The 15533-nt window shown below is 41.3% G+C and overlaps 1 protein-coding gene across 1 annotated transcript in view; it reads left to right on the top strand.

Annotated features, from left to right (window-relative positions):
• The window catches only part of kdrl (kinase insert domain receptor like), a 105587-nt gene that overhangs the window by 22796 nt on the left and 67258 nt on the right, over positions 1-15533 (top strand). The window contains 7 exon segments of the mRNA XM_034181621.1: positions 783-910; positions 3954-4113; positions 4230-4366; positions 4464-4638; positions 5397-5520; positions 10200-10369; positions 11514-11664. Coding sequence (XP_034037512.1) covers positions 783-910; positions 3954-4113; positions 4230-4366; positions 4464-4638; positions 5397-5520; positions 10200-10369; positions 11514-11664 — 1045 coding nt within the window.

Below are 15533 nucleotides of genomic sequence, written 5' to 3'. Positions count from 1 at the left end.
AGAAAGTATGATTGTAATGGAAGCTAGCTGTTCAGTAATTGGGATTTTCTTCTCAAGCTACTGTTGCTACAACTTATTTGGCGTGTAAATGCCACAGTACAGTATTATAAAACTGAAGCATCAGGTTACTATAGACACACTGCTGTGAAAAACAAATTCAGTGGTACAGTGCTGTTAAAACTGTAAAAATTTGATATAATGTGTGTGGATGTGAAATAGGGAACTACAAAGTAAACTTAATAAATTTTATAATGTGCATTCTGTCCATGACCTGATCCTGGATAAGCGGTTGGAGATGAGTAAGCGAGTGATGTGCATATTCTGTTGCTGTGAGATTCCCAGTTTGTTTGGCTTGTTACCAGCCTGCTGTGCCTGTATTTAATCATTCACTTTTCAAAGCATTTCAGCTGCTTATTAGGTCATTTTTTTCTGTGTTTTCTTTTCAAATAATAGTTGTTTTATCACCGCTTGACCTCACACATATCGCAGACTGTTTATGTAGCTACAAGTTCCCACAGCAGTCGTGTGACGCCTGATCAACCAGTGGAAACACACCCCAGAGCCACTCTGTGCTTTAGTGCTTAAGTTTTGTACAATGAGCTGATGAGAAAAAAATTGCATTTGTTCTTTATGTCAGATGGCCTACAGTTCACCTTATTCAATTCTGCTGTTATACATAATTAAAATAATAATTTCACCCAGGATAAAATGAAGTTTGTGTCTAAAGCTGTGTTTTGGATTTTTTGTTTATTATTTCACTTTCCACAAACGTTGCCCAACAGATCCGCTGCATCCATTTGTGAAGCTACATGATCTTGTGCCTTACGTCTTGGGCATATACAGACGTGAGAGGAGCCTGGTGGTCCCATGCAGGACGACGTCTCCCGATACTGTTGTAAAACTGGCAGGGGTAAATCACATCACTCATTTTGTGCTGTTTTCTACCTGCAAGCTAATTGGAAATATGTTTTCTTACACCTGCTGTGAAGTAACAAGACACAATGTACTGAAAAAAGTAAGTAAACTGCTATGAAAAGTGATCTATGCACTGTCCCCTTTCGTTTAAACCATGGTGTGAACTGCGAAATATAGCGAAGATTCGTCCCATCCTGTCTATGGCTGATGCTGAGAGCCTGATTCATGCGTTTGTTTCTTCTAGATTGGACTACTGCAATGTTCTATTTTTTTGGTTTACCGCAGTTCAGCATTAGGGGTCTCCAATTAGTTCAAAATGCTGCTGCCAGACTTTTGACAGGAAGCAGAAAGTTTGACCACATTACACCCATTTTGGCATCTCTTCACGGGCTTCCAGTCCCTGTGAGATCAGATTTTAAGATTCTGTTACTAACCTATAAAATTGTTCACAGACTGGCACCTCCCTACTTAGCTGACCTAGTTAAACCCTACGTACCAGCCCGGGCTCTGCGTTCTCAGGGCACAGAGCTACTTTGTGTCCCTAGGGTGAATAAAAAGTCTGCGGGTCATAGAGCTTTCTCTTATCGTGCCCCTGTGGAATGATCTCCCTGCATCAATAAAACAGTCAGATCCAGACTTAAGATGCACTTATTTTCCCTTTCGTATAGCTAGCATACTGGCATAGTATGTTACTATGCTTCCTACCCTTTTAAATTAATTTTATTAGTAAACAGAGTGGGTCGCAGCCTCAACTTTATCTAAAGTCTGGGTCTGCTAGTGAAGCTTAGAGCTAGTGGTCGGCGATAACCTTAGTATTTCTTTTGTTTTTCTAGTTGCTTAGTGCTGACAAATTATACTATATACTATATAATTATACTTATACTATTTATATATATTTATATTGTCAAGTGTGTCGGTAGCATGGCCCAAGCAGAGGGTCACCCCTTTGAGTCTGGTCTGCTTGAGGTTTCTTCCTCAGATCATCAGAGGGAGTTTTTCCTTACCACTGTCGCCTGTGTGCTTGCTCTGGGGGTTGGTAAGGTTAGACCTTACTTGTGCGAAGCACCTTGAGGCAACTTTGTTGTGATTTGATGTTATATAATGAAATAAACTGAAATTAAACTGTAATTGAATTTTATTTAGTTTTGTAGTTTCTATCAACTCTGTTTGGGGAACATGCCTTCTTCTGATAATGACAGGATGCTTTCTTGAATTTTACTTGCTTTTTTGATGCCAATTAGAGCAAACTATAAATATACTTCACACTGGAGAAGTGCACAGGCCACACATGAAAGTACAAACAAGGCTTTAATATCACAGTGGGGCACCATTCCTTATGTTACAACACTGATAATAAGTGTAGCCTCTCTGAGCATGTAACATATTCCTGTTTCCCACACCCTTTGTGTGATCAGTCGCTGTACCTTACGGAAACCAAGCGGGGACAGTGAATTGTCTGAGGAGAGCTCAGTGGCAGCAACGGGAGTCATCCTGTCTGCTTCCTGTAAGAACAGGAAGGTGTTCCAAGAGTGTTTTTCTCAGAATAGAATCTGGACTAAATTTAGTTTCCCTTCTCCTACAAACATCAGGAAACAGACACATTAGCAGTACACACTGACCTGTCAGAGTAAACAACAGGTCAATTAATCCCAACATTCATAACTTTTGGATCTTCCTTTCGTGATGTTGACAGGCACTTTTCATACATCGGTAGAAATTAAAAGCATTTTTGCGGTCCTTCAAAAGCTTAAAGGTTGTGCTGAAGTTGCCATGGCAGCAACAGCGTGTGTTGTATTTGTACTCATATTTGTGCTGGTAATATATAAGCATGAGACCTGATATGAACAAACACATCTTACGCAGAGGGCACAAAACACATCTTACGCAGAGGGCACAGTTAGTGAATGGTTGTGTGACCTTCGTGACATTAGTAAATCTATGGCACCCTTCCTTCCTTCTTCTTTTCCTTCTTTAATTTCCTTTGCATCCTCCCAAAGCGCAACTTCTGACAAGAGAATAAACAGGAGTAGGCACGCACATCCTTTTCCGAGTGCATAGTGTTTTGTGCTCTATTGAATAAATAATTTTGGAGGTTACACTCAACAAAACAAAACACCAGCAACAACAAAAAGAGTAATTAGTCCTTCAACAGAGGTATGTCCCTGACTGAGACTAGTGAGCGATTCTTGTTGCATCTGAACAGACAAAAATGTCCTTACAAGTGTCCAGTTGCACAGACAGTTTGTTTCCCTGTGGATGTAAACATGCACATATTTACTAGTGTCCAAAATTTTGACTGATACTGTAAATAAACCTTTTCAATCTGACTGATTATAGGGTTGGCTGCTTGCCTTAGCCCACCTGTCCTCGCCCAGTGCAGCTGTCCACTGAGCAATTAGAACTCGACTGCCGATGAGGTGCTTGATCTATAAGACTAAACCAAGCCTACGCTGAGAAATGTTGAACTGGTTTGTGTGGTAGTCATAATAGATGGACAGACGTGATGTCTGTGTGTGCTGCATGTGGATGTGCGGTGTTGTAGAGGTGTAGTTAGGGGAGGCCTAGAGGCACATAGCTGCCGATTTGAACTACCTATTACTTATTGACTCCACAATCTCAAAATTGTGGACGCACCTGTACAACCTGAAGCTGTGACATTACACCAACCATAATAACAGTTGTATTACTTTTGGACATAGCAGTGCCATTGCTCGAATTTTGGTCAAGATGATGAAAAGAGGTATTGGACTTGGGCGCTAACTTGGTTAGTTGTTTGTTAGACTTTGAAAAGACTGACCATTGAACTAACCACAACCATGAGCAAAGCACTAATGACACATTGTGAAACTTCCAGGAAGAAGTCTTTCTGAAATAAAATCTCTTAAAAGCTTTTAATACATATTGCATCGTGTATCATACATACCATACATCTTACCAAATATATTGGCTTTTTTGTCTATTTGGCTCAATGACATTTCAAAAACAATGCAGTATGAGCATCACCAAATATTAGTATCTGTGCTTTTGTCCAATTGCAGGTCCCTTCTTTGTCTGAGGAGGTTATTAAGGAAATGGAATGGGATCCTCAGGTGGGCTTCACGATTCCTTACGGCGCCTACACAATGTACCATCTCCTCACCTGTATCGCCAAAGTCCACAACCATGAGGTTAAATCCATGTACATCCCTAAGAGACAGAGTGAGTCTGATTTCTTTGTGGATCAGAGCAAACAGAGAAAATCAATGGTGTCATAAATGTACTTGCCCTTCTTATCAATATTTAACCATCACCTTTTATTTATTTGTGCCATACAGCTGATTTTCTTAATTATACAAAAATCACCCCAGCGAGTGTCAAACTGTTAGTGGGACAAACGCTTTTTCTCAACTGTACTGCCGGAACCACCTATAATGGAAGGATCAACTTTACTTGGGAATTACCCAAGAAATCTGTAAGTTCAGGAGTCAGTGATTTACTGAATTTAGTGTAAGTACCGATACTTGTATGACGGAACCATCACAGAGTTTATGATACTTCTTTGTTTTCAGGACAATCAGAATATTTTCATGAACAAGGGCATTATCTACGTAGCTGAGAATATGGAACTGAGCAAGTCTATCATGGTGGAAAATGTCACCATAGATGATCAGGGAATTTACCGCTGTATAGCTGAGATTGAACATCTGAAGCAGAAAAAGGCAGAGGCTGAAGTCATTATCTACGGTGAGTGGGTTTTGCTTGATTTAAGGTTCAGGCATTTAAATTTGGACTTTAAGATTTTTTAATATACAATTCAATACGTATAAGAGATTATAAAATTGGCACTGCAGTCTCTTTTGAGGGCGGGTGCTAAAGGGGTACAATATGACACATATGACGTCATTTCTCTACTTACGGGGAAAAATTATAGCATTTTCTCAGAATTTTTGGGCAAATTACATGCAAACAAAGTGAAAATGCAAAGAAAAACTGACTATGTGGTGGAAAAGTGGACATGTTTTGCAGTTTGTTTATGACCTGGAGCACAAACATGTCGAGAGCAGTTTTGCAGGCGAGAGAATGGAACTACTCTGGTAAGCTGTGCAGGATAACACTTACTGACACAACCTCAAAATGGACTGCATTTATATTGCACTTTTCCATCTGCATCAAACGCTGAAAGAGAACTCTCCCATCTGCCTTGCCTTTTCTTCTCCACTGGGAAACGAAAAAATACTTTTCGTGACTGCTTTGGTGATTGCAGCCAAAAACAAAACAGTACACCATTTTCCCATGTGAAGTTATGCTGTGTACCATGTGGTCCCAAGTGGTCAAATCCCGCAGTGTCACGCAGGGTTCAAACGAGACTGCGCTGCCCTATTCCAACGTGATAAAAATGCTGTTTCAAATAATTACCATGTTGTTGTGTATACATTTATAGCTTTACTTCTCCTTTTTTGCATTGGCATTGAACTAGTATTCTCATTGGTCTGTTGTTCCAGAGCATCCGTTCATCAATGTTTCCTACAAAAATAAGAGGTCTCGATTGGTGACTGTGAATGAAGGTAGAAGAAAGGTTGTGTTTGAGCCCAAAGTCGACGCTTTGCCACCACCAAACATAACATGGTATGTAATGGTTTACGTAGATCTCGTGGCTTCATCCTTTTTTTTCAGATCTCACTCACTCATCTTCAACTGCTTGTCTGGGATCGGGTCACGGGGCAGTAGCTGTAGCAGGGGAACCCCAGACTTCTCTTTCCCAGGCCACATTGACCACCTCTGATTGGGGGATCCTGAGGTGATCCCAGGCCAGTGTGGAGATACAATCTCTCCACCTAGTCCTGGGTCTTCCCCGGGGTCTCCTCCCAGATGGATGTGCCTGGAACACCTCCCTAGGGAGGTGCCCAGGAGTATCCTTATCAGATGCCCGAACCACCTCAGCTGGCTCCTTTCAACGCGAAGGAACAGTAGCTCTACTCTGAGCTCCCCACGGATGACCGCGCTTCTCACCCTATCTCTAAGGGAGACACCAGCCACCCTCCTAAGGAAGCCCATTTCGGCCACCCACACCCATGATCCAGCTCTTTCGATCATGACCCAACCCTCATGACCATAGGTGAGAGTGGGAACAAGGATTGACCAGTAGCTGGAGAGCTTCGCCTTTTGGCTCAGCTCCCTTTTCGTCACAACAGTACCTTAGAGTGAATGTAATACCGCCCCTGCTGCGCCGATTCTTCAGCCAATCTCCCGCTCCATTGTTCCCTCACTCGTGAACAAGACTCCGAGGTACTTGAACGCCTTCACTTGCGGCAAGACCTCATTCTCTGCCCGGAGAACCATGGCTTCAGATTTAGAGGTGCTGATCCTCATCCCAGCCACCTCACACTTGGCTGCGAACCGATCCAGTGAGTGTTGGAGGTCACAGGCCGATGAAGCTAACAGGACCACATCATCAGCAAAAAGCAGAGATGAGACCCTGAGCCCACCAAACTGAAGACCCTCGTCCCCTTGACTACGCCTCGATATCCTGTCCATGAATATCACAAATAGGATTGGTGACAAGGTGCAGCCCTGGCGGAGGCCAACCCCCACCGATAAAGAGTCCGACTTACTGCTGAATATTCGAACACAGCTCTCGCTTTGTGAGTACAGATATTGGATGACCATGAGAAGGGACCCCCTCACTCCATACTCCAACAGCACCTCCCACAGTATCTTCCGAGGTATGCAATCAGATGCCTTCTCCAAGTCCACAAAACACATGTAGACTGGATGGGCATACTCCCAGGCCCCCTCCAGGATCCTTGTGAGAGTGAAGAGGTCGTTGGTTGTTCTACAACCAGGACCACAATTCTTTTTTTCTGGGTTGAAGCCAACTTTTTAAAATTGATCAAAATTAACAAGCAAACAATCAGAGGTGCAACACCTACCTCTTCTATGCAAGGTCCTGATAAACTTTAATATCAGCAAATAAAATAGTAATTATATGTCAGCCTTTACTCAAACTTGACCTTGCCTTCTGTATTTGAGCTTGGACCAGTTCTGTTAATGTTTAATTTTTAAAATTTGGGCTTCTGCTACTTTGTCTGAATCCATTCCAAAATTTAATGAAATCTATTCTATCACATGTCATGAAAAATAGTTGTATTAACATGACCAATCTTTGGCCACTCTCCCACTGCCAATTTGTGGCCCCAGTTGGCGTCCACATTCCAAATATGAGGTGATCTGGTCTGATTGTCCACAACAGTAGTCTAAGAGTGTGTCACACAGTTATTACCAGATCACTGCCGATTAGTCTTTGAACTAAACACATACTGACTGCTGCACTCACTTCACAAATAATACAAATTGCGTTGTACTTTAATTTTAGTTTACATTGTAGCCTGGCATCATCAAAATAGCCAAGCTGCCCAGTCCACATTCAAGCAGGCATTATTTATTTCAAGAGGTGCTGATGAAATAATAGCAAAGATATGCTGACGAAATAATAACATATAATAACAAAGATAGAGATCAACTTTATTTATCCTGAAGGAAATTATTTTGCCAGAGTACAGAAACAGTAAACAGTAAAAAATGGGTAGTTGAATGCACAATTACAGAAAGTGTAGAATTAAATAAAAATCAATCAATCAATCAATCAATCAATCAATCAATCAATCAATCAATCAATCAATCAATCATTTTTTTACAATAAGTACAACAAATTTATGTGAAATAACTAGAAGATATATTGCACAAGATGTTTGACAGTATTGCACATGATGCTGAATAACTGAATAACTCTGAATAAATCTGTTTGTTTTGTATTCATCCTGCACAAGGGGGAGAAATTATACAGTCTATTTGCCACAGGTAGGAAAAACCTCCTGTGGCGTTCTGTGGTGCACCTTGGTGGTCTCAATCTACAACTGAAGGTGCTCTGACAGGACGTCACTATGGCATGCAGGGGGTGGGAGGTGTTGTCCAGGCAACCTGGTCTCACGGCAAGTCGTGATTCAGCAGCACGAAATATACATTAATCTACTGGTTTGTGATATTGTGACAAAAAGCGCCTCATTTTCGTCACGGCAGCACAAATTCATTCTAATTCATTCTGTGATGGCTGCACAAAATTAAAAGTGAAGCGGGGGGGGGCGGGATCAGGGGTGGTTATGGTTAGGGTGGGGGGAAAGAGTAAGATTAGCTTATGGTTAAGGGTTTCAAAAAAGCTGGAAAAGTGGTATGTTTACTATTGTATTACATCACCTTTCCTTCTAACAACACTCAGTAAGCGTTTGGGAACTGAGGACACTAATTGTTGAAGATTTGTAGGTGGAATTCTTTCTCATTCTTGCTTGATGAACGACTTCAGTTGTTCAATGGTCCAGGGTCTCTGTTGTCATATTTTGTGCTTCATAATCCGCCACACATTTTCAATGGGCAACAGGTCTGGACTGCAGGCAGGCCAGTCTAGTACCTGCACTCTTTTACTACAAAGCCACTCTGTTGTAACACGTGCAGAATGTGGCTCGGCATTGTCTTGCTGAAATAAGCAGGGACGTCCCTGATAAAGACGCTGCTTGGATGGCAGCATGTGTTGTTCCAAAACCTGGATGTACCTTTCAGCATTGATGGTGCCATCACAGATGTGTAAGTTGCCCATGCCATGGGCACTAACACGCCCCCATACCATCACAGATGCTGGCTTTTGAACTTTGCACTGGTAACAATCTGGATGGTCTTTTTCCTCTTTTGTCTGGAGGACACGTGTTAAAAATTGTAAATATACTTATCAAATGTGTTCAGTGTTTTAGTGTAGTCATTTTTTTGTGATATTTCTGGGTTGTGTCTTCTTTCAACAGATCTAATTCTGACACACAACATCCATGATTTCCAAAAACAATTTGAAATGTGAACTCATCAGACCACAGTACACTTTTCCACTTTGCGTCTGTCCATTTTAAATGAGCTCGGGCCCAGAGAAGGCGGTGGCGTTTCTGGATGTTGTTGATGTATGGCTTTTGCTTTGCATGGTCGAGTTTTAACTTGCACTTGTAGATGGAGCGACGAACTGTGTTAACTGACACTGGTTTTCTGAAGTGTTCCTGAGCTTTACACAATGATGTCGGTTTTTAATGCAGTGCCGCCTGAGGGATCGAAGGTCACGGGCATTCAGTGTTGGCTTTCGGCCTTGCCGCTTATATGTAGAAAGTTCTCCAGATTCTTTGAATCTTCTGATTATATTATGGACTGTAGATGATGGAATCCCTAATTCCTTGCAATTGAATGTTGAGAAACATTGTTCTTAAACTGTTAGACTATTTTTTCACAAAGTAGTGACCTTTTTCCCATCTTTGCTTGTGAATGGCTGAGCTGATGCTCCTTTTATACGCAATCATGACATTCACAATTCACAACAATTAGTGTCCTCAGTTCTCAAATGCTTATTGAGTGTTGTTAGAAGGAAAGGTGATGTAACACAGTGGTAAACATAGCACTGTTCCAGCTTTTTTTGAAACGTGTTGCAGGCATCCATTTCAAAATGAGCAAATATTTGCACAAGAAACAATAAAGTTTATCAGTTTGAACATTAAATATCTTGTCTTTGTGGTGTATTCAATTTAATATAGGTTGAAGCGGATTTACAAATCACTGTATTCTGTTTTTATTTACATTTCACACAATGTCCCAACTTCATTGGAATTGGGGTTGTATATTTATGCATGCCATACAGAGAGAGTGCAGCTCAAACCAAAGTCAAATTCCTTGTATTCATGTGGATAATTGGTGAATAAAGGCTATTCTGATTCTAATTTTGATTCTGCTGTGCATCTCATGTCTCCATGCTTGCCAAGCTGCCATGCCACCTGCTGAGCCAGCATGCATCATGCCAAACTGGCAGTTTCGCCCACCAAGCCATCGTGCTTCTTGCTCATCTGCCCTAATCTCCCTTTGCTGCCCCAGCAAGCAGCTACTGCACGCCACTGCACACGATTGCTGCCTGCTCAGATCAATGAAATTGCTCTGCTCCAAAACAGAAAACAACCTGCATTATATATGAATTTCATCCTGTAATATTAACTTGCCATCATCCCCCCCAACACACACACACACACACACCACCCCCACTCTTCAACTCACGCTAGATCTGCCCCTGTCATGGTGACTTTAGCTGAATGTCTTTGTGTCATCACAGGTTTGGTAAGACAGCTACAGTATTACTTTTTCAGTCCGTTTTTTTTCCCGTCGCTTTTCTTATCATTGTTTATATAGAGCAAAAAGCAAACAAACAAGCAAAAACTTTTGCTTTCATTTTTCAGGTATAAGGATGGTGTTCCCATCAAGATCAATTCCTCGTGTTACCTGATGTCTGGCTACAGCTTGACCATCACTGATGTGCAACAACAGAATGCTGGAGTCTTCACCATCAGCCTGTGCAACCAAGTGAAGGGCCTGCACAGGAGTCTGAACTATACCCTGGAAGTCAGGGGTAAGCCTTTGCCATTAACCAGATAATGACCGTTGATCCAAAGGAAATGAGTCAGTGCCCTGACTGTGCACTGAAGCTGAACCAGTGCTGTAGCTTGTTGCTGCTCCAGTTCAGTTCTCTAGACGGCAGGTAGCAGCTCCAGTATGAGAGGAATTTGTTGATTCCAGCGCTGTACTGACGTAGTACAGGCAGCTGTTGTTGATTACTGGGGCTCTTTTGAAGGGGCTTGGCGCAGTGTGTAAATGGGCCAGGCTCTCTTTTCTGCACGCAGGCTCCAGCCGCTACAGACCCCCTCTAGTCACAAGCATCTGCATTTGCATCTGCACCACGTGTATGTACAGTGAAGGTCTGATAAACAACGTGTTCTGGACAGTATGCACGTAGCCTGTGGAAAACAAAGTTTGAAGATGTAGTGCAGCTTACTTTACAGATTACTGTGCATAAACGTTTGCTGAAATGAAAGCGTGAAAGCATTCTGCTTTCTAAAAACAATATATTAGACATGTTGTCAGTTTTTTTAACACTCCGTTTGGCGGCAGAACTATTTTATTACAGACTTTGCACGTATTCTTGGAATCAAATTACCCATCTTCTGGCTTGTGTAGCATTTATTTATGACCCTTTACTGTCCTGAATTACAAATCTTAAATTTATTATAAAAATAAAACACAGAGTGACACAAACAAAAGTGAAGAGAGAATGCTTGTATCACTTTAGGAACTATTTTAAAGATTATACGTCCTTTATTTGAAGTTGTCACACTCCTCCATCTTAAAAATGAGTTCTGTGTGATGTTTGGGTTCATGTCACTCACAATGGAACAAATGGCTCAGTGATGTAGAAATGCCTTCTGAGGTGACACAAGGACTGGAGTCTGTTGTTGATTACAGCGCACGTGTTTGATCCGCTGACCTGAACGCAGGTTACAGCAGGGATGCTCTTTGACCTACAGCCCCAGGCTACCTAATCACTCTGCCACACAGTGTGTAAAAGACAACTAGCATCCAGGGCAACCTTTTCATGGCAATCCATCACGACTGTCATCCCTCATTATAAAGACATTATGAGATTCCACCACTTGCTTCACTGGATGGATAGCTAATCTCACCTATGTCTCTCCCTCTCATTGTTTTATTCTCCACAGTGAAGCCAACTATTTCAGAGGTGGAGCTCCCCTCTTTGCAGCCCTATGCGTTTGGCAAGCAGCATCATCTGACCTGCACCGCTTACGGGTTCCCGTTGCCAAGCATCACCTGGTTCTGGCAGCCGTGCCGCTTAGAACCTTTGGATAAAGAGTGAGTCACCATCATCCAAGCAACAAAATGTTTAAGCTACATTTTCTCCATTGTGTGTTCACATTTCTTGTCATAAAAATAAGTAAGTGTAGCAGTTTGCCATGATGTCGACTACAAATCACTCTAAAAATTGCTATTTTTCTTTTATTAGCAATTTTCTGTTGCGCAAGTTTGAGTCCTAAAATTTTTATCCATGCTTTGTGTAATTATCCACACTCAAAATGGGCAAAAAGAGGTTATTGTGATTCTGTCATCTTCTGCTCATGTACCCAAGTACAGCACATTTTGCAGTGTTAAATCAACAATTTAACGCTATGATAAAGTTTCTTTAAAGCTACAGTGTGTTGGATTTCTGGGTGTTTATTAGCAGAAATGGAGAATAGAATTCAGATTCATCTGTTCATTGCTGTATAATTACCAGTAACAAATCAATGTGTTTTCATGAGTATGGACTAAATGGACAGATTTTGCTTTTTAAATTATAAGACTGCAGAAAAATAAGAGGAGTCAGTGGTTGCCCCTCTACACTCTCTACCAATTGCTAGAGCAGCCTAACAAGTTTGATTGCCCTATTTTTGTAAAATTAATGAAAGTACTAATTGCATCTCATAAGACAAGGTAAGCCAGTGTGAGTTGCACACTGCAAATTATTTGGTTCTTACCCAGATAAAAAAAAACAACTTAGATTTAGAGGTGTTAGATAATTTATCTTTTTTTAAGAGTTAATTTCTTATTTTAAGAGTTTGACATGCGTATTTCTTATTCTTATTTAACAATCTAAATTCAAGACATCTTGTCAAGTCAAATTATCTGTGCATGCAGCAAGACTATTTCCCTCAGATTTAGTGTTATTATCTTGTTTTTATACAATTCCTTTTTTCAGTGCAGTGAAGTGAGACATGAAACGAAACAAAGTTGTCATCAGGGACACCGTAATGCAATCTGCAATCTTACCACTAGATGACACTAAATCCTACACACTGTAGCTTTTTGGTATTTTGAGTTGAACCAAATATACACTTGGACACAGAGTTGAATTTGCACTTCAAATCGTACTGTGTGTATTAACCATCCCAGTCTCATATTTTTCTTTTGTGCTTCCATCACATTAGTCATATTTTCGTGATTTTTTTTCTAAGTCACTATTACTACCCACCCCCAAGCCTAACCATAACCATCCTCAACCCCCCCCCCCCCCCGACTTCACTTGTAATTTTGTGCAGCCATCATGAAATGAATTAGAATGAATTCGTGCTGCCATGACGAAAATCGTCACAATATCACAAACCGATAGATTAATGTATACGAGGTCTGTCAATAAAGTATAGGTCCTTTTTATTTTTTTCAAAAACTATATGGATTTCATTCATATGTTTTTACGTCAGACATGCTTGAACCCTCGTGCGCATGCCTCCGTTGGAAGCCTTAAGGACAAGTTGGAACATGTCCAGCTGTTAAACAATTTCTCATATACTCACTCCACTGAAAGCCATCAAAAGCCGCCTGGATTTTACAAATGGTTATCAACACGGAGGTGTTTTTCCTGTGCCGCCGCACCGCGCCGGCTGCGTCCCAATACGCGGACCCGTCCGCACGTCTTTCATTAAAAAAATCTCCTTTAACAGTGGAATATCCGGATAAAATGCTGAAACCGACTTCTTCTGAAACTTCTCTGTTCTCTCACGACGTCCTGGATCAATAGAGCCAGAAATGTGGAGGTTTTCAGCTTGAAACAGGCTGACGATGGTGCCTGAGAGCGCTGCACGACGTCTCGCACCATGGGAAGTCCTTAAAGCGACAGTATCACCTCAAAATCTCTCATCAGCCGTTAAAATTTTCACCGAAAACCAGCTTAATTTTTCGAACTGTGTCCACTTCGATGTGTCTCACAGGTTTAGAAAAAATTTTAATCAAACAAAGCGCCAGTCTCTCAGCAACTTCTCAGACAAAGGAATTCCGACGAGGGGCTGGACGACTCCTCCTACAAGGAGTGCTCACAGGCGAATGACGTCACCGACAGGCGTGGAAAAACTCACGCATGCGCACGAGGGTTCAAGCATGTCTGACGTAAAAACATATGAATGAAATCCATATAGTTTTTGAAAAAAATAAAAAGGACCTATACTTTATTGACAGCCCTCGTATTTCATGCTGCTGAATCATGACTTGCCGTGAGACCAGGTTGGTATTAACTCAATAACTATAAAATACGATAACTTGAAATTGTTACACAAGTTATACATACTGTACGAGGTCTGTTAGAAAAGTATCCAACCTTTTTTTTTTTTTTGCAAAAACCTGATGGATTTGAATCACGTGTGCTTGCATGAGCCAACCTTGAACCTTCGTGCACATGCGTGAATTTTTTTCACACCTGTCGACTGCGTCAGTTGCTGGCAAGCAGCATTTGTGTGAGGTCGTGTGTAGTGCTCTTGACGGATTTTCATTGCAAGGAAAATGACGGAACGACTGGAGCAGCACTACTGAATCAAATTTTGCCAGAAACTGGGTGACAGCCAGGTGGAAACCATTCGAAAGATTCAGACGGCTTTTGGTGGCTTTTCTGTCGTGTGACTATCCGAGAAATTGTGGAAGAGGTGGGCATTATTTTTCGGAGTCCTCATGTCCTGTGAGACTTCAACACGAAGTTGCTTTTGTTCCACTGTTAGCAGCTTTGGCACGAATTTCGCGCCACTCTTTTCATGGCCAAATCTTCTGTCACAATGGAATGTGCCGAAAAAGTGCTGATGTCCATCAGGTTTTTTCAAAAAAAAAAAGAAAAAAAAAAAAAAAAAGGTTGGATACTTTTCTAACAGACCTCGTATGTATGTCCACCAGAATCAGTCAAATCCAGTTGTTGAAATGGATGATGGAAAACAATTCTTCATCAGAGTTGTGGCTATTGTCTAAATTTTTGGCCCGGTCAGTATGTCCAAAAAGGAGAAATCACGTCCTTCAATAATTTCTGCCAGTCTGCTTGAAATGAAGCACAAAAATTGGTTAATATTGGATCTGGTTGCATCTAGGGACAAAAACATGTATTTCTCTGGGTGTTGTATGAATCAATTTACCTTGATAAGGTGAAAGACCTGCCTTCCCCAACACTAAACCTGCATCACACTCACAAGAACGTATCGAACACTTTACTTGGCACAAGTCATTATAACGGAACCTCACTGGGTTTGATTAGAGGTGTGGAAGATAATATACATTACACACGGTTTCTCTGTCTAAGATTGTCCATCTAGCTGCAAAATGATTTACAAATTACACGCATGTATTTACATCTGTAAATATCATGACATTTTTAAGAACATTGCATTTGAAAGATATTGAAATGTTATTTTTTTATGCGGCTTCTTAGTCCAAACTGCAGATACGTGTAGGGTTCAGAGCCACTAGCCCGGCCCAGAGATCCCACTATAAAACAGACTCCCATTCACTGGATTGACTCAGAATATGGCAAATTAATTAGAGAAATGCAGCTCTGGGGACGTGGCCTCTCGTTTGTGGTCAGTGGCTCTGAAGGCTGAAGGGGAAACACGGGAGAGATATATTAATCTCAGATTCCCTGAGCTGTTACAGAGCCAAACACAACAAGGTTTATGAGTGACTTTGCGTGAATGCTGGCCTGTTATTCAACTCAAAAACATGATGAACAACCCCTGAGATCCAGGCCATGAAAGCATGAGACCTGTAAGTCATAAGATCGGGAAAACAATGGCCAATTACTCTCGGGTTATCAGGCTCCAGCACCATTAGCAGAAATAACACTGCAGCCTGCAGCACATGTAGCAGAATAAATGATGTTAGATGTTAGATGGTGTGAATCCACCAGCACTATTGTTAGCATTTATTATATTATCTTT

This window comes from Thalassophryne amazonica, chromosome 11 (assembly GCF_902500255.1).
Source record: "Thalassophryne amazonica chromosome 11, fThaAma1.1, whole genome shotgun sequence".
NCBI classification, from domain to species: Eukaryota; Metazoa; Chordata; class Actinopteri; order Batrachoidiformes; family Batrachoididae; genus Thalassophryne; species Thalassophryne amazonica.
The sequence above is the reverse complement of the archived record's forward strand: the minus strand, read 5'-3'. Positions and strand labels throughout refer to the sequence as shown.